At 34.2% G+C, this 20,739-nt stretch overlaps 1 protein-coding gene across 1 annotated transcript in view; it reads left to right on the top strand.

Moving 5' to 3' along the window:
• The window catches only part of LOC137622029 (trypsin-3-like), a 22,383-nt gene extending 9,592 nt beyond the window's left edge, over positions 1 to 12,791 (top strand). Inside the window, exons 4-12 of the mRNA XM_068352511.1 lie at positions 2,134 to 2,163; positions 3,632 to 3,661; positions 4,264 to 4,290; positions 4,605 to 4,643; positions 6,020 to 6,165; positions 7,050 to 7,141; positions 7,501 to 7,616; positions 10,845 to 11,017; positions 11,986 to 12,791. Of these exons, the coding sequence (XP_068208612.1) occupies positions 2,134 to 2,163; positions 3,632 to 3,661; positions 4,264 to 4,290; positions 4,605 to 4,643; positions 6,020 to 6,165; positions 7,050 to 7,141; positions 7,501 to 7,616; positions 10,845 to 11,017; positions 11,986 to 12,138 (806 nt within the window). The 3' untranslated portion in view covers positions 12,139 to 12,791. The remainder of the gene's footprint in view (positions 1 to 2,133; positions 2,164 to 3,631; positions 3,662 to 4,263; positions 4,291 to 4,604; positions 4,644 to 6,019; positions 6,166 to 7,049; positions 7,142 to 7,500; positions 7,617 to 10,844; positions 11,018 to 11,985) is intronic.
• Positions 12,792 to 20,739: the final 7,948 nt, after the last annotated feature.

Genomic DNA, 20,739 nt, shown 5'->3' with positions numbered 1-20,739 from the left:
ACAACAACAGACCACAAGTACTTAAACTGATCCACCTCCTCAAGTAACTCTCCATTCAACATGACATTCAACCTCGCACCACCTTCCCTTCTCGTACATCTCCTAACCTTACTCTTACCCACATTAACTCTCAACTTCCTTCTCTTACACACCCTTCCAAATTCTGTCACTAGTCGGTCAAGCTTCTCCTCTGTGTCTGCTACCAGTACAGTATCATCCGCAAACAACAACTGGTTTACCTCCCATTCATGATCATTCTCGCCTACCAGTTTTAGTCCTCGTTCAAGCACTCGAGCATTCACCTCTCTCACCACTCCATCAACATACAAGTTAAACAACCACGGCGACATCACATATCCCTGTCTCAGCCCCACTCTCACCGGAAACCAATCGCTCACTTCATTTCCTATTCTAACACATGCTTTACTACCTTTGTAGAAACTTTTCACTGCTTGCAACAACCTTCCACCAACTCCATATAACCTCATCACATTCCACATTGCTTCCCTATCAACTCTATCATATGCTTTCTCCAGATCCATAAACGCAACATACATCTCCTTACCTTTTGCTAAATATTTCTCGCATATCTGCCTAACTGTAAAAATCTGATTCATACAACCCCTACCTCTTCTAAAACCACCCTGTACTTCCAAGATTGCATTCTCTGTTTTATCCTTAATCCTATTAATCAGTACTCTACCATACACTTTTCCAACTACACTCAACAAACTAATACCTCTTGAATTACAACACTCATGCACATCTCCCTTACCCTTATATAGTGGTACAATACATGCACAGACCCAATCTACTGGTACCATTGACAACACAAAACATACATTAAACAATCTCACCAACCATTCAAGTACAGTTACACCCCCTTCCTTCAACATCTCAGCTTTCACACCATCCATTCCAGATGCTTTTCCTACTCTCGTTTCATCTAGTGCTCTCCTCACTTCCTCTATTGTAATCTCTCTCTCATTCTCATCTCCCATCATATATATATATATATATATATATATATATATATATATATATATATATCACTATCACTCGTGATTTTAATCAATGTGAATATCAACCACAATGGCTTCTGGCTGGGCAGAGATTCGAACCATTGCTTCTCAGCCCTGCCAGAAGCTATTATCATAAATTAATTCCAGTGGATATATATCCCCAAGGTAGAATTCGGTATCAAATGCCATTGTCATTGTGGTCTATATATATATATATATATATATATATATATATGTGTGTGTGTATATTTCTATATACACATATATACATATATATATACATATATATGTACACATATTTACATACAGTATATGTATTATATATATATATATATATATATATATATATATATATATATATATATGTATATATATATATATATATATATATGTGTGTGTGTGTGTGTGTGTGTGTGTGTGTGTGTGTATAAATCTTACTTTTATGATGAAATTTATTACCAAAGCTGGTGAACGGCAGACTGCGGTTCGAGTCCCGCTCAAACTCATTAGATCCTTTAGTCGCTACAACCTCACCATCCTTGTCAGCTGAATATTGCCTGGCCCTCCCTGTTCCTAGCTTTGGTGGAGAGGGGGTTTGGGCGTTGTTCATATGTATATATGCTCAGTCTCTTCTAGGAATGATTGAATGAATGATTTTAAGTTCTCTGGCATCATTCATTCATTCATTCCTAGAAGAGACTGAGCATATATACATATGATCTCTTCTAGGGCATTTTCCTGTTTGATAGGGCAATGTCACTCACTGTTCCTTGCCTCTGCCATTTTTGAGTGACCTTTAAACCTTTAAACACCCAGAAAGTAATTAAAATTCCTTCCACCTGCCAAAAAATATTCAAATAGCTTATTGACAACCCCCTGTATCAGAGAAAGATCATCAGCAACTTGTTGAGCGCATTCACACACCCTGCGCCTTACACCTTGAATTTTACATAAACTCAACCTCCCAAAAAAGTCTTAGGATTTGTATTTTCATTGTATTTGTTACAGTTAAGTAGGCTACACTTGAGCCTCTGAGGCAATTGAGTTTATGATTGTATTTATAATTCAAAATTTTATAATCTGATAACATGTATTTCTCTTATCGTTCCAGAAACAGTCAACACTGTACCACCGATTACTAGTAAGCTAGATATATGTGTTTTTTTTTAGCAATAAGTGATTAACATTGAGTTTTTAGGATTTTGGTTGCCATGTTCATTCTATTATACACAGACATGCACACACATAGATATATATATATATATATATATATATATATATATATATATATATATATATATATATATATATATGTATATATATATAGATATATATATATCTGTGTGTCTATATACATATATATACAATATATATATATATATATATATATATATATATATATATATATATATATATATAGATAGATAGATAGATAGATAGATAGATAGATAGATAGATAGATAGATGGATAGATAGATAGATATAGATATACATATATATAGATGTATATATATATATATATATATATATATATATATATATATATATATATATATATATATATATAGAAAACACGCAAGGACTATGTCAGTATTCATTATCTGACAGTTGAATAGTCCAGGATTCTCTGCCCGAAAAATTTAAGTCTCCCAAAAATTTAAAGAGTTGCAGCAGCCCACCCACTCAGCCACCCCCCTCCCTGTCTCGTACGCCTATGGACAATATTTCCAGTTTTAAATCACAAAGAGCTTGGTTTGTCTCAGTCCTATCATAGCTTGAAGCGAGACAGCATAATTCCAAAATGAGAGCTATCATGGACTAATAACTTGGAATCGGCATCGTAATTAAGTTCTGAATAACTATTTTTCAGTTGTGTTCCAGACACGCAGAGTTACAACATATTGTCATATGTCACGTTTCTCTCTCTCTCTCTCTCTCTCTCTCTCTCTCTCTCTCTCTCTCTCTCTCTCTCTCTCTCTCTCTCATTGACGTCAGTTTTTTTCGGCTGAAACTTCATGCTAAATATATTATTTTCTCTCGCCATTTCACTAGTTAAAAAGTTATCAACGCTCTCTTTACCTTTTTCAATTTTTCTACTTATATTTTTTCCCATTCACCATTTAACTCATAAATCCAAGGATGAGATCCTGTAATAAGAACTTCCACAATACTGTTCTACCAAATTTAAATTCTGTATTAATCACAATATTACTATATAGCAAGTAAAATGTTGATATATTGAAATTTTATATACATCTTTGTATTCATGATTAGTAGCCCAAAATACGACCTCATATCCAAAAAGTTATTACAATCCTTGCCACTTGCTAAAAAAAAAAAAAAAAAAAAAAAAGAATATTCAAATGGCTATTAACAACCCCCTGTGACATAGAAAGATCATCATCAACTTGTTGAGCACATTCATACACATTGCGCCGTTCATCTTGAATTTTACACAAACTCACAACCTCCCAAAAATGTCTTAGCATTTGTATTTTCATTGTATTTGTTACAGTCCAGTAGGAGCTTCTGAGGCATTTGAGTTCATGATTGTATTTATAATGAAAAATTTTATAATCTGATAACATGTCTTTCTCTTATCGTTCCAGGAACAGTCAACACTGTACCACCGATTACTAGTAAGCTAGATATGTGTGTTTTTTAGTACTAAATGATTAACATTGTGTTTTTATGATTTTGGTTGCCAAGTTCATTCTCTTCTACATACACACACACATATATATATGTATATATATACACATATATATATATATATATATATATATATATATATATATATATATATATATATATGTGTGTGTGTGTGTGTGTGTGTGTGTGTGAGTATATAGATATGTACATATATATACATATATATATATACAAACATATATATGTGTGTATATATATACATATATATATGTATATATATATATATCTATATATATATATATATATATATATATAGAGAGAGAGAGAGAGAGAGAGAGAGAGAGAGAGAGAGAGAGAGAGAGAGAGAGAGAGAGAGAGACTTTATATATGTGTATACACATGTAATAGATGTAATATACATTTTTGTAAATACCAAATACATTGAAAAATTACTCAGGGAAACATTTTATGATATTTCAATGAAAACTGATTTTAATAAGCACCAATTTCAACAATTATCAAAAGTCTACAATGTCTTTTTATCTTAAGCGATAAATAAATAATAATAAAACAAACTTTTTCTTTACAGTTACAACAACTACTGTAACAACCCCAGGTAAGCTAAAACGAAAAGTATTTGTAACAATATATCAAATGATAGTGTAATTTTATGTTTCCTAAATATAATACTGTTTATTTTGCAAATTTATTCATTCTTATACTTTGTTCTGAATTTTTTTTTTTTTTTTTTTTTTTTTTTTTTTTTTTACTGTTTGTTCTGATAATATGTTTATTTTTTGCTGTTTGCTCTGAAAATGTATCTATTTTTTACTGGTTGTTTCTTAGAATATTTTTATTTTTTACTGTTTGTTCTGAAATTATATTTATTTCTTTTACTGTTTGTTCTGAAAATATATTCATTTTTTTCAGCCACGACTATAGAACCACCACTAAGTTCGCCAACTCCCAGTAAGTAAAGTAAATTAGAACTGAATAATTTTCGTGATCCTATCGCCTACATTGGGACTTACGCGGCATACTGTAGTCATTGTCGATCATTTTATGCTACGCCCATTGACTCCTGTCTCCTTCACTCAGCTGTCTAACTTTTTCAACAATTCTTTAGTCTTTCAGTGCCCAGATAAGACTCTAACTCTCTTTAACCTGCTTTAGAGTAATTTAGACATTATATCTAAATGAATAATTGTGAAGAGTAATTTAAACGGAATCATGAAAGCGGTGATGTCACTATTATTGATCATCTTAGCTGTAAATAAAATCTCATCGCGGCTATTCACTTTCTCTTGTGCTCACTAATCTCTCTTTTTCCTTTCACGGTCATGGGGGAGAAGGAATAGCCATACCCTGTTGAGAGGGGTTACCCCGAGAGGTACACTCGGAAACCACTCTCCCACAAATAGTCGAACCAGCGGGATGTAGTTTGGTAAGAGGGAGGGTGGGAATGGTTGAATATGAGCGTGTACGTGTGTGTGCATACTTAAATATCTAGACGTCATTTTTGACGGGTCGCTTACACTAGCTTTGTAATATTAAGCCAATCATGCGTCGTCTTAACTTTTATACTCTACTTTTGCAATTATGGGTTTTGAACAGACTAGATTTATGGCGAGATGTTGAAAGGGATAAGAGGCTTGTCGTGGACCTTTGGACTCTCCCCAAATTACAGACAGGGTATACAGCTCATTCGTCTCTTTTTAATCTAAACAATGTCTTTTTATTAAGGGGAACTCAATAATATAATATTACGTATTAAAAAAAAATGTTAAAATAAAATGTTTCGAAAGTGTTAGTGATTTTATTTCTCAGCTTTTGGAAAAATACTTCTCTAACATTTTTGTTACATTCTCAAGACACAATATAACGATACATTAATGTGAACTTAAGTTAAGAAACATGAAATAGTTATATTCACAATACAAACATTCATATTTAATCTCCAAACACCACATTTAACTCTACATCAAATGAAATTCCACCACTTAATGTCACGTTAAATTCTATTATTAATGACATTAATAATGATTTTGATACCAAGCTCATCATACTCAGTGCAATTCAACTTCAAGATTCTAATATAAGTTATGATTTGATTTGTAGGAAAATAACAATCCTTTATGTAAGGTTACTTTTCCTTATTTCCTCTCCTCACTGGGGTAGTTTTCCCTGTTGGACCCCTTAAAGGGGTTACAGCAGGATACTACTCCAACTAGGGTTGTAGTTTAGCTTATAATAACAACAACAACAATAATAATAATAATAATAATAATAATAATAATAATAATAATAATAATAATAATAATAAGGTTGATCTTTACTTATTTCAGCTGAGGAATTCCCTTACGTCACCAGTATCCAGGTGACGAATCACCACAACACAATACTGCACCTGTGCGGTGGAATGTTGATCTCGCCCACCTGGATTCTCACAGCAGCTCACTGTCTGGATTCAGAGAGACCTGAGGATCTTGTGGTATGTTTATCTCGATCATTTATTTACTTAGATTACTCCTAAAGCGAGGATGAGCCCATTTACTAAAAATTTCCATAATATTGCTTTACCCCGTTGAAATGAAAAGTCAAAATTTACCCTAGCAGAACCTTCTATGTTTATTTCCAGTGATCTTTTATTTTCGATCATATCATGATTATCTTTCGTCATAATCTTCTCGCCATACTTACCCCCTAGTGATAATCACCCATGTTCAATTCCCTGGAGAGGTAGGAAGGATTAGGCCCGTTTCATGAAACCAAACTGACCTTCTCTTGTCCTCATCAGAATCATTCTCATAATGAAGAAAGGGCATATAGCTTATGATAGTAATCATAATATTAATTTAAGTGGAGTCTTTTCCTCGGGTATTTTGCTCGACCAGTAACAATCAAGCTTTTATTTAAAACTAAATTATCATCAGATGTTTACACAAAGGTATATTTACATCATGAGTAATTGAACCATGCTATATCCAGGTTGCAATGATTGCTTCTGTACTGAGGTGTATTCGCTCTTGGATACAGTTAAAAGTTTGCCTCTTCCTTAAGTATGATTTGATAGATATTGTTTTTTTCTCGCGTCTTATTTTAAATGATGATACTGTTGTGACATTTGCATATTGTTTTCTTATTTTCAACACACATTGCGAGGGTGATTATGGTCCAGCTACAAATGATTTAGATTAAAGCTGTCATTTGTTAATACTGGCGTTGCCATACCTTGCTGTATATTAAGCAACCTTGGATTAAAGAATGGCCTGCGGTATAGGAAATGTGGCACGTCCCTTAATCATAAGCACATCTCAACTGTTCCCTTCGCTTGTAACAAATTCCTAATTAGGATCCATTTACCTCCTTCGACAGGTTGTTGTGGGGGAGAAGGAAATCGGTTACCTTCAAGAAACTGGGAAAAGGATTCGAGTTGAGGAGTATTTTAAGCATCCTGAATATGGCTAGTAAGTGTAGTCAGTTTCTTTACTTAAAATTTGTATTTTCATTCAAAATGTTCCTTTCACTGTATATCAATTTTCACAATAATTTAATGATTCGTATTACATCTATCTTCTTTATTTTCTTTCTGTTTTTCAAAGTCTTCCACTAACTTCTTGTTTTCGTTAAAATTTTGCAAAGACTTCCCTAACTAGTTTCCGTTAAAGAAAGAAAAAAAAATATCGCCATCTTTCCTTGCACAAATGTTGACCTCTGAGTTTCACGGTGGCCGAAACACCAAATCATACATTTGCCTTCATACAATATAATGTATTATATTATAAATCAATGCAGCTCATTTCATAATTTATCTCTCCTTGGCCAGCCATACGAAACCTTACAAACACGACATGGGTCTCGTCCGCTTGGCTGAAGCTGTTACCGAAAATGATTTCATAAGCATCGCCCGCTTGCCCGACTTACCTTTTAGCAACTTTACAGGTAAAATACTTAGTAGTGGTGTATATTATCGTCATTATTATGTTCATTTTGTTCATCACAGTCTACAGAGACTGGTGGTTTATAGCGTGGGATTCTGGGTTGCATCCTGCTTCCTTAGGAATCCATTACTTTCTTCACTATACGAGTATGTGCTATTTCAAGTAGCACGCTCTTTTGCACAAGTCCTGGGGATATATTGGCTCCTACATTCTGAAGATTCCTTTCCAATGACTTAGGTATGGTCCCTAGTGCTCTTATGATTATTTTATTGGCACCACTTCTCCTTGCATATTCCATAGCCTTATTATCATTCTTTTTTTATCACAGTCTTTCCACTGGGTGGTATTATTATTATTATTATTATTATTATTATTATTATTATTATTATTATTATTATTATTATTATTATTGTTATTATTATTAATATTATTATTATTATTATTATTATTATTATTTTCATTTTTACTATTTAATTATAGTGTAGGGTTCCGGGTTGCATCCTACCTCCTTAGGAGTCCATCACTTTTCTTATTATGTGCTCCGTTCGTAGGATTACACTCTTCTGCATGAGTCCTGGAGCTACTTCAGCCTCTAGTTTTTCTAGATTCCTTTTCAGGGATCTAGTGTTCCTATGATAATGGGTACAATTTCCACTGGCATATCCCATATCCTTCTTATTTCTATTTTCAGGTCTCGATACTGATCTCTTTTTCTTCAACTCTGAAGTCCCATGGTACTGCGATATCAATAAATGATACTTTCTTCTTGATTTTGTCAATCAACGTCATGTCTGGTCTATTTGCACGTATCACCCTAGCTGTTTTGATACCATAGTCCCAGAGGATCTTTGCCTGATCATTTTCTATCACTCCCTCAGGTTGGTGCTCGTAACACTTATTACTGCAAGGTAGCTGATGTTTCTTGCGCAGGCTCCAGTGGAGGGCTTTTGCCACTGAATCATGCCTATTTTTGTACTGGTTCTGTGCAAGTGCCGCACATTCGCTTGCTATGTGGTTTATGGTTTCATTGTTCGTATTGCAATTCCTACATATGGGAGAGATGTTATTTCTTCTATAGTTCTTTGATCATATCTGGTTCTTAGGGCCTGATCTTGTGCCGCCGTTATCATTCCTTCAGTTTCCTTCTTAAGCTCTCCCTTCAGTAGCCATTGCTACGTGTCATCACTGGCTAGTTCTTTAGTCTGCCTCACGTATTGTCCGTGCATTGGTTTGCTGTGCCAGTTCTCTGTTCTGCTTGACATTCTCCTGTCTGTATATTTCTGTGTCTTCGTCTACTTTTATCAGTCTTTCTTCCCATGCACTCTTGAGCCACTCGTCTTCACTGATTTTTAGATATTGCCCCTGTACTCTATTTTCGATGTTGACGCAGTCCTCTATACTTAGCAGTCATCTCCCTCCTTCCTTTCTTGTCAAGTATAGTCTGTCCGTATTTGCTCTTGGGTGTAGTGCTTTGTGTATTGTCATATATTTCCTAGTTTTCTGGTCTATGCTGTGGAGTTCTGCCTTCGTCCATTCGACTATTCCTGCGCTGTATCTGATTACTGGTACTGACCATGTGTTTATGGCTTTTATCATTTTTCCGGCGTTGAGTTTTGACTTGAGTATCGCCTATGGTCTCTTGGTGTTTTATATCCCCTCCTTCCATTATTCCCAGGTATTTGTATCCCATTTCGTCTATGTGTTTGATGTTGCTCCCAACTGGTAGCTTTATCCCTTCAGGCCCTGTTACTTGGCCCTTTTGTGTGCTGACTAGGGCATATTTTTTATCCCGAACTCCGTCCTGATGTCCCCAGATACAGTCCTTACAGTCTGGATTAAGATATCTATTTCCTTGATGTTCTTACCATACAACTTGATGACGTCCATGAACATCAGATGGCTAGTTCTGTTGCCTCTTTTCTTGAGTTGGTACCCAGCATCCATCTTCTGCAGAACTTTCGTCATGGGAATCGTGGCTACTACAGAGAGTAGTGGGGGACAGTGAATCGTCCTGGAAGATCCCTCTCCCGATATTAACCTCTGGTAATCTTATTCCAAAGCTTGTAAGTACTATATTCCAGTTGCGCATTGTATTTTTGAGGAAGCCAATGGTGTTCTCCTCTCCCCCATATATTTTCAGGTATTCTATCAGCCATGTGTGTGTTATCATGCCGAAGGTTTTCTCATAGTCAATCCATGCCATGCTTAGGTTGGTTTTCCTTCTCCAACTGTTCTTCATTACTCTTTTGTCTATCAGGAGCTAGTCTTTTGTGCCCCTACACCCCCTTCTGCAGCCTTTCTGTTGGTGGGGGATAGTGTTTATCTCCTCTAGGTAGTTGTATAGCCTTTCACTGATGATAGTTGTTAGTAACTTCCACACTATTGGTAGGCAGGTGAGAATTATTATTATTATTATCATTATTATTATTATTATTATTATTATTATTATTATTATTATTATTATTATTATTATTATTATTATTATTATTATTATTATTATTATTATCACCTAATCTACAATCCTAACTGGGAAAGCAGGATGCTATAACCACTAAAGCTCCAACAAGAAAAAAATAGCACAGTGAGGAAAGGAAATGGGGAAATAAATAAACAACATGATAAGTAAAACATTTTAAGACGAAACACCTATCTGGGAACCTGAACCTATGACTTGTGATTTACCAGGTCAGAGCTGATACTGTTTATTAGGCTTGACCTGGTAAATCACAGGTCAGTTCTTCAAATCCCCGAAAGGAAGGGTTGTTTTATTATCTATTTCTGGATAATATTGACTGCTCATATTTGATTATTTTACGTGTGGTGGTAGTAAAATCAGAAAGATGATGAATGCACTAAGTTTCTACATAAAGGATTGACATATCTGTGAAAATAAGAATATAATACGTAAGGGTTAGTATAATTATTCTTTTTTAGTTACGACAGAGATAGTTTGTTTCATCCTTTTAAGGAATGGATAACTACCTCAGTCCTAAAAGTATATTGAAACAGTTTTTTAAAGAATATTCTAACATTTATTCTTCTATTTAAAAAAAATACACAAGTGAAATACAATAGTCTTTCATAATCTTAATCTTCAATGGTGTATTCCGGGTTAGAAATACTTGCTGAACATTTATGCCTTCAGAGTCCATCTTGCATATAATCTTGCTAATTTCTGACATTACTGTACACCATCTTCTGATATTCTTATTAGACATTTTACTCTTAGGTCTGTGCCACGAACCAGGATGGGGACCTCTTCGAGACAATGCTCCTGGGACTAATTCGTTGAAATATACATCTGTTCCAATATTGCCGAAGGAAAATTGCAACGCAGCTTATTCGACGGTACTTGGAGAAGGGGACATCTGCGCTGGGCAAGATGGCGTCGGCGCATGCGTGGTAAGTGTCAGTGGTCTTGAGATCTGAGAGTTTTTAATAATGAGGTTTCATGCTGATAAACAATTCTTTACTTTCTTTCTCTTGGCATATAATAGTAAGGAGTTTTGTTAATTGTTTCAGGGACAGAGAAATAAGCTTAACCTATGTAACTTCAACTATACGTCTATAAAACTCTATTGTCCAGACTAATCTAATATATTGGATTTAAGTCTTTCTCCCTAAATATTAGATTATTGTCCGTGAATTTATTGCATCTGCTATTGAAATCTATCCTCTGAATCTGAAGGTTCTCCGGGATGATGCATTTTTGTTTTTTCTTTTCTTTTTTTAAGTTTTACTGTACGCTACTTCCCGGAATTTAAGAGATATATCTCTGCAATATATATATATATATATATATATATATATATATATATATATATATATATATATATATATATATATATATATATATACATATATATATATATATATAGGCCTTATATAGTGATTTAATTCATCTCTAGCATTATTTCAACTCGTCTATTTTTCCATATTCAGATCTTTAATTGTAACTAAAGTACACCGCCATCAATGCAAATCCATGTTTATATTCAAAGTCTGGAAACATTAGATCTAAGTTAATTTCCTATGTATTTATTTACCTTCCCTAAACACTCCCTCTAAACCATTTCAAGATTATTCTGTATCATTATTGGCATGTGATAGTACAAATGGCCTTTTTCAATTCAAATTCACACTCAACATTTTAGACTATGATTCTTTAATGGGAAAATTCCCTTTAAAACTTTTTATTACTCTTTAAAAACTTTCCTCTGAACTTTCAAAAAATAATATCCTCGCATAATAAGCTCCTTGAAGAATTACCAATTCCCTTATATTCAAAATTTGGACGCTAAGATTCACAAGACAATCCCGTCCCATACACTATTGGATAATTCACATAACTGTTTATATTTTGTCCCCAGGGTGACAACGGTGGACCTCTTGTCTGTAACTCAGTGCCTGTAGCAGTGATGTCTTGGCGACAGGGCTGCGCTCAGCCAGGGAAGCCCGCTGTGTACATGGACATCGCTACGTATTTGCCTTGGATTAGGGAGATCACGAAGATAGGTCTCTAGGGTTAAGAAACACTGTTTACGGTGTGTATTGCACTGTGGCTCTCTGTCGGTAACATAATCCATTATTAAACGTGAATAGAGACATAGTGAAATATAAGTTGCAATAAAAAGTAACACGCAATTTATATAATTCAAAAGTACAATGAGTAACACACTATGATACAAAATGTAATAAAAATGTTACGTATAAAACAATATGCTAAAAACGTAAAATTCAGAAAAAAATTGAGCAAGTTCATCAAAGATTTACAAAAACTGTTTAGTATCAGTGAAATAAGCATTTAAGAAGTGTGTGAAAGATGTGACTACATGCCTCTGAGAGAGAGAGAGAGAGAGAGAGAGAGAGAGAGAGAGAGAGAGAGAGAGAGAGAGAGAGAGAGAGAGAGAGAGAATGTGTGTGTGTGTGTGTGTGTGTGTGTGTGTGTGTGTGTGTGTGTGTGTGTGTGTGTGTGTGTGTGTGTAGGAGGGATATGGAGGGGGCCACCTGCGTACAGGGTATTGTAGCTTTATATTAGATATAGTTAGAAAGTATAAAAGTCATTTTCTATAACAAGATTAGCTCATTTTCTATAACATTATAGATGCTAGACTACACTATTTTGATACCGATTGATTTGATAAGATCACCTAAAGACGTTATAGTCCTTTTCCTTACGATATTACGAAGCACTGTAAGATATTATATAAAACATATAATATATAAAAAGCAAATAAAACGGTGTGTAAAAAAATAACCTCAATCTAGCTATATTTGTGGATTTTTTTTTCACATACAAAAGTTCTATATTTATCCGGCTCTCTCTTTAATATCTCTAAACATTTACAGAAGAGCTACCAAATAATCAGAAAATTGTTATGTATGTTAATATATATATATATATATATATATATATATATATATATATATATATATATATATATATATATATATATATATATATATATATATATATAGATATATATATATATATATATATATATATATATATATATATATATATATATCTATATATATATATATATATATATATATATATATATATATATATATATATATATATATATATATATATGTGTGTGTGTGTGTGTGTATGTGTGTGTGTGTGTGTTTGTTTATATATGGTATTGTTGTACTGTATTACAGGGCAATATAACCTAAGAAAAAACTACTTTTTTCTATAGAATATATATATGTTTATTTTTCTTTGAGTGGGGGACAGTAAGAATTAAATGTAATGTCAGTAATATTCATACAGTGTTCTCGCTATAACATCTCCAAGCTAACAAATAAAACTTTCAATAATTAAGATCTTTCAAACTAAGTTGTTGGACTCTTTAAGGAAGCAGTTTCTAAAAACTTACAGAAGGCTTTCTTTTAACTCAGGAAGCAGATTGTTCAGATGCGTTTATTCTAAAAATAGTTGTCGACAAAGAATGTTTATTTTGGTGTCTTCCTTATGAAATTTAGCCAAATATCTTAAAAAGCAAAATACGAAGTAATATTTGTTCTTTACATTCAACCTCATTCAGTGCTACAGATAAATGTTTTATGTGTTGAAAAAAAAAATGTAAACTAAAATCAAAAGTAGGGTTCCCACAAAACTAACAGTTTTACTTCTAGCAAACCAAATGATAAAAGTCGAACAACGTGTTAACTTTGTCGTAACGAAGGAGTTGCTAAGATGTGCAAGGAAGTAGCCTTTAAGTAATCACCATTGGCCTATCGTAGATAAGTTAGAAGGTAGTGCTAGATTTTTTCTTTTATTTGCCCTTAAGTAAAATTAATATTTGCTAATTGCATGTAGACATTCTGCAAGCTTTATTTCATACAAGATTCATTCGCTAACTAGGCCTAGGACTACATTATTTTTCCGTAGGTTTACAGACTACTGTTAAAGGAAGGCTTTGTATTTGATAGAAGGGACTTTATTTATAGAGAACTTTATTTACTTTTTATATTCCTAACTTGAAAGTTTAACTGTTGGTGCTCGCTTGAAAAACAAAACTGGATTACTAAAATAGTATTTATTGCGCTTTTCTCAAATATTAACAAGCTGTTTTACGTCGTAAGCATATAGTATTGTTACCTCTACCAACGAGGTTGGAAGGAGGTTATGTTTTACCCCCTGATTGTGTGTTTGCTTGTATGTATGTGTGTTTGATTGTGAACAGCTTTTTGACCACAATATTAATCGTAGAGTAATGAAACTTGTAGGGATTAGTTATGTAAAAAGCTAAGAATTATTAAACTTTGGAAGGTCAAGGTCACTGCCAAGCAAAATATCCAGTTCACGTAATCAACCATAAGTCTGAACATCGTTGTCACACAGACTTCAAACTTGGTTCATATTTGAGTGTAGGAAAGTCCATGCCAATTAATACATGTTAAGGTCAAAGGTCAAAGTCAAGGTCGGCCAAAAGGTCGAGAAATAAGCTGCCGCTGCAGAGAACTCTAGTTGCTGTTGTTTTTCTTTTTTTTCTTTAAGGGAGCAGCGTAAACTTTTTCTCAAGAGTATAGTGCAGTATTTCATGTTGGTAATCACGCCTATGAAGGCACATTTCCTGTTTATTGACATTTGCTTGCAATATACAGGTATGTTGCAAGCCTTCCTTATCCATACCCAATCCATTTGAGTAGCTTATCGTAGTTCTCAAATTAAATAAACGTTTCATATTTTTTATTGTTGTCTTTTAAAAATAATTAAGATGGTAGACACCCTTTCGCTGCCTTTCAAAATAAGATACTTGTCTAAATATTAAAAAATTAACAAATAAACACATTTCTAGTGTAGATTTAGTGATGGGTCTAACTTCTAACTTGTTTGTTTGTTTATTTTGTTGTATAAATGTTTGTATGTGGAAGATTTAGGTATATCAGATAGTAAAACGTGTTTTATGTCAAAATTCACTGGATATCCTCTCATATGTATATATCTGAATAAGATTGCAAACAAGCTAACTAAAATGCAACAAGTAAATATTTCACTGGTATTAATTTTAATAGAATAAAATTATATGCGTTAACGGGTTGTGGTGGCCTGGTGGTAGCGTCCTTGCCTGGTGATCGCCAGACTGGGGTTTGAGTCCCGCTCAAACTCGTTAGTTCCTCTGGTCGTTGCAACCTCACCGTCCTTGTGAGCTAAGGATGGGGTGTTTGGGGGAGCCTATATGTCTATCTGCTGAGTCATCAGCAGCCATTGCCTGGCCCTCGTTGATCTAGGGCATTGTCTTGATTGGTAGGGCATGGTCACCGTCCCTTGCCTCTGCCATTCATGAGCGACCTTTAAACGGAGAATTGTATAGAAAACTAAAGACGAGTTTTATAAGGAGGCAGTAACAGCATGAGATAATATTTATGTATATCTGAAAACTCTATAAGATAATTTTTTTCTAAGACTGATACTTTAATAAGGTTGATATTAAGACATTAATATTCTTTGGAGCATACTAGTGATGGTAATACAATTTCGAGTAAATTGTGTATTAAGCCGAATTCACATACATTATGAAATTGTACATCAAAATGTAACAAATGTAATAAACTACAAATCTATGGATAGAGAAACTGGTGTTCTTCCAGAGCAAGTACGTCATATGATCAACAATAACAAAGTTCAAATATTCATGAAGAAATGGTATCATTTCTATTTAAATAAACAATTATGTTTTAAAATACTGTAAAACTAATTTGTTGGGTAAAGCATGCTCTTACATTCCGTTGTAGTATAAATACTTTTGTCGATAAATCTTTTGAATTTTAAATGCTTTTCTTAAAATTGGGAGTTTAATAGTGTACATAAACATTGTTACAATGTTGGCTTTAGGTAGGTTTTATTGTAGTAATGAAAATCTCTTGACTCTGAAAGGATCATAAATCCAGTTGGATTTTGTCAAAAATGTCTGCGAGTTTCATACCCAATTTTGCGTGTCATTAAAAATTAAGATTTTAAATACCCAGTCAATCATACGTGGTCTTATATATTTTCTGCTGTCTCTGTTCAAAATTGGTTATAATCAGGTATGCTGAGCATAAAGAAACAACACCAAATCTATTTTGATTAAGTTATTTTGCTTATTCAATTTAGTATAAAAAAGAAGTTATTTAAAACACTTTTTGATACTAGTCTACAGTAGGAACCAAAATTGTACAAGATTAATAAAACATTCTAATGTGGTTTGACTATTACTGACTTCCAAATGGTTGTTTATTTATTTCAATAAACACACTATGTCATAAATATTTGCAAAAAAAAAAAAAAAAAAAAAAAAAAAAAAAAAGTTGGACAGCCTCCAAGGAAATTGGGAGAAATTTGACAATTCTTCCAAGGATACCGCATTTTCCACTGTGGAAATCCTAGCTCGCTGATCCTTGGCAACGTTATCCTGTTGTCGAAGTTCGAAGCAGTTTACATATTCTGACCCAACCGTAAATATCATTTTGTGTGTTTTCGAATCGTTCTACGTATTATTTACGTGTGCAATTTGCGTATTACTTTTTCTATGGTGTTAAAGTTTTAAGCGTGTGTGATAAGAACAAGGTAACTAGGTAAGGTAGGCTACTAAAACTCTCGTACATCTGTCATAGTCCGAGACAAATTTGGTGTACCAAAATATGAGATAGTCTGGTGACGTCATTTGCATTTTCTGTTGCCATTTTTGTTTGTACTACTGTGTTAGCAGTTTGTGCATTTTACTTTCACGAATCCCAAGTTAAGGGATACGGCAGCGAAACTTGTTCGATATAGATACCAAAAGTTTTTTTCAACTAAAAATAAATAGTGTTATAAAAGATTGTGTACCATATCTTATATAAAATTTTGATAAAGTTTCAAGAGCTCCCAGAAACAACTGTTCACTCTTTTTTAATCTTCACAGATAATTTTTTTTTTACTGCTGATTTAATTGATTCAATTGCCGATATTATAAAGTGATGTTCTAGTCTCTAAGAATTTCGCCAACAATTTATTTGAAGACGTGAATCTGATTGCAAATCCTAATGACTAATTTTTAGTCAAATGTTTTGATAACTAGACTGCATGTCTCAATTGACCACCATACGACGGTGTTTTTTTTGTCAATGTGTCCACCGATATACCGCAAAAATCCATTGCATGGGGATTACTCTAGTAACAATTTAGCTATATCCTCTCAAGCATTTTCTGTACTATACAGTAGGTCTCGCATTTTATATCGAAGTCTATACTTTTAAGATATTTTTGCTAATTGATGTCTTTACAGATTTTGACCTAAGTTGTTTACACACTTAACTTGTAAACAATCAATATTTTCGTGTTTTTATCAGAAATCTTTCATCACTAAATATTGATCCAATTCAATATCTGAAACCCCCAAAGAAATGTAAAGGGGCATTGATTCAAACTTTTATGTTAATATATGCAAAATGTGGTACTTTTAGTTAGCATTTCGTACTGATCAATAAGCTAGCGACCTAAGTCACTCCATTTTGGAAATTGTCGTGACTGCTTGACTATTACTTACACACACTGCTGTTATTAAATATCGATAAACTTGAAAGAAAAAAAAACTTATGTAAGTCAGCTCTAAAAACAGTTCCTGAATTTACGTTTCTATATCAGGAATGAGGAATTCGTAAGTTAAAACCTGGCTTTAAACAGTTTTAACAGGCAGGTACTGTCTTTTTAACAACCCAACTTTCTCTCTCTCTCTCTCTCTCTCTCTCTCTCTCTCTCTCTCTCTCTCTCTCTCTCTCTCTCTCTCTCTCCTCTTTCGTGTGACATCACGTGCCTCGACAGACCTAATATACTTAGCCCATGCCCCTGAGGGTGGTCCGAGATCTGCGTCATGGCGAAGTGTTAAAGCTAGGTCAAAGTCTTTGTAGACCTAATATCCCTTGTCTGTGCTCCAGGGTAGGATGGGCTTTGATATCACTTGTCTCAGTAGATACATGAACTCTTTCTGAGTGAGGATATCTTGACGTGGTGAAAGAGTTTGCGTATCGCCACGTCCGGCTAGAACTGTACTATATCAGGGCGCCCTAGATTAGGTTGGTTTGCTGTGAGCTGTCAGACGAAAATCTCCTACCATCGCCAATCCGCACTGGCTAGCGTGATGATGAAAACTAGCCAAATCCCCGACATGAATTGACAAGTTTGAGACCTTTGTCCTGCAGTGGACTATGAACGGCTCCATTTGTTGGTGTTTTACATGTAAATAATTCTGATATTTATCTTGTACTTTGTAGTTCTGGCCATTATTCTTGGAGCAAAGCGTACGCATTTGTGTCCCCAGTCCCCTATGCGTTTATAATAATAATGTTGATGCCATTGGGAAATTAGGAATCGTGAATATGAGTAACCAAAAAAAAAAAACCAAGTACATACCCCTGCCAGAAATGGCAGATTAGGTAAATCATACCATTACTTGAAAAATAGCATAGTTCATTGCTGTCCATAAAAATCTTGCAAATACATATAAACATTTAAAATAGGGTTAAACAAAGGAATTAAAAACCTTTAGGGCCTTCATTTCCTGGTACTTTTTATTGGGCTAAAATTGCCTTTTACTAACGAAAAAGATAATGCACAATGGTTACTGTGACGCGCATGCGCTGCAACCCACGTAATGCATCCCAAAATGCAAGTCAAGACCCTCCTTTGGCTCTCCATATATACAGTACTGAAAGAACTCTCGTCTCTCCGGTGATACCATTACTTAGAGAAATTGCCTAATATCGCAATATAGAGTTCTCTAAAGAGGTGGCGGGATGCAAATACATGATAGCACAAGTCCTAGCAAAGCATGTGGACTGACAGCAAAAGCCAAAGCTATCCCTGTACCAAAGTTCATTACACATTTCTAACCAAATAAAATTACTGGACTAGGTGACCCACGCTATAGTCAAGACTGTAATAACAGCCTTTTCTTCTCTACCTCTAATTTTTACTTTAAGGGCTGCCTATCTGGTCCTGGACAGCAGGGGAGCCCTTATCTCTACAGGATCTCCACGGTCGTTTTATGGTGTTCATTCGGGGGCATTTATGTATCGGTTAACCAATCTCTACTTCAACATGGGCACAGTGATCAGTTAACTTGTTTAGCTGAGCATCGAATATTTTTTCCCACCATTTCAAACAATCCAATCTTGGATCCACACATCTGCTTACGCAAATGCGAGCGTTCTATCCACAGTTTTGCCATTTGGTACAGACAAGTCCATGGTATAAAAAGGGAAAAAATTACGCATTTGGTTGGCGCGTATGAAGGGTGTACGGTATATCCCGGATTAATTAATATTCAATTTTCAACTGTGTACTATATATGGATAACTATGCTATTGGCATGTAGGATTCTGGCAGTTTCTCGGATTTTCAGTGTTTTAGTCCCGGATAAATCATATTTTGTTTCCATATTTTAGGATAGCTTTTAATTCTCCAGCTTTTATTAATAAAAGCTAATGTTTGGTGGTTTCCCTTTTGACATATTCTTGACGAACTGGTTGCTAATTCTATCTAGCCTTGTTGCACTTTCATTCGGCAAATCTTTGATACATTTTTTTAGCTCGGCCATTGAGAATTTGTTTTAATCCATTCAATCATTTCTCTCTAACTTTAAAACAATTAAAAAAATTCTAGTCGTCTGCTAGCAATTCTGCCTTTTTTATCGGATCGCAAATAAAATTGATTCCCAGATTAATTAGTGGATGGTGATTTTTAACTGGAATTCCTATCTCTAATTTTATTCACTGTAATTCCAAACTTCTTTTTGGGATGCTTTCATATTCAATTCAACCAATGTAATTAACCGACGAAACTCAATTTTTACAACTTCTCTTTTTTTACAAGTCAATTTTATTCCAAGTGGTTGGGTGTTTAGTAAACAGCTTTATGGCTCGCCGCTGTTCTCCCTGTCGCTTCCTTACTGTATTTTCGTTCCACTAAGGCTGATTATTAATACTTGACCTTCGCAATACTTCGTTTAATATTCTTCTCGCTGAATTTTACTATTTTATCTCCGGAATGTTGCATTTCACTGTCCAGTTCCGATGTGCTTTCCATTTTTATTGTCTATATCATTATTCCAACTTACCCAGTTTGTACATTTTCCAACACCTACTTTTTTTTCCTTTCGTTTTCCCCCATAACCCTGTTTGTTCAGTTTTCTCAAGGTCGTTTTATGTTAGATTTGGGTGTATGATCACTATCCCTGTAAGCTAGCTCTTTCATATTAAAACAATTCACAGTTAGGAAGTGAACCAAATCTACTGTTGAAAATTTCCATGTAATAAGATTGTCTTGAATGGAGTACCGGTGGCGTAATTAGCACTAAATTATCATTTTCATTGAATACTTCCATATTTTTGTCCATTATTTCATTTACTGCAGTATCAGGTTCCCATAAGGTGTGATGAGCATTAAAATTCCCCTATAGCTATAAAACTTCCCCTTATCTTATCTATGCCGTATGCAAATTCTTCTTTAGTCAGCCTGTTACCATGGTTATACGCATTCATTGTCTAAATTACCTCTCGTGAGTTTGACCTTGATATGTTTAACCTCCATGCTATCGTTTTGGTATTCTGCGATGTTTCCAACTACACAATAAACTTCACTTTTGATAAGG

Source organism: Palaemon carinicauda, chromosome 28 (assembly GCF_036898095.1).
Source record: "Palaemon carinicauda isolate YSFRI2023 chromosome 28, ASM3689809v2, whole genome shotgun sequence".
Taxonomy (NCBI): Eukaryota; Metazoa; Arthropoda; class Malacostraca; order Decapoda; family Palaemonidae; genus Palaemon; species Palaemon carinicauda.
The sequence above is the reverse complement of the archived record's forward strand: the minus strand, read 5'-3'. Positions and strand labels throughout refer to the sequence as shown.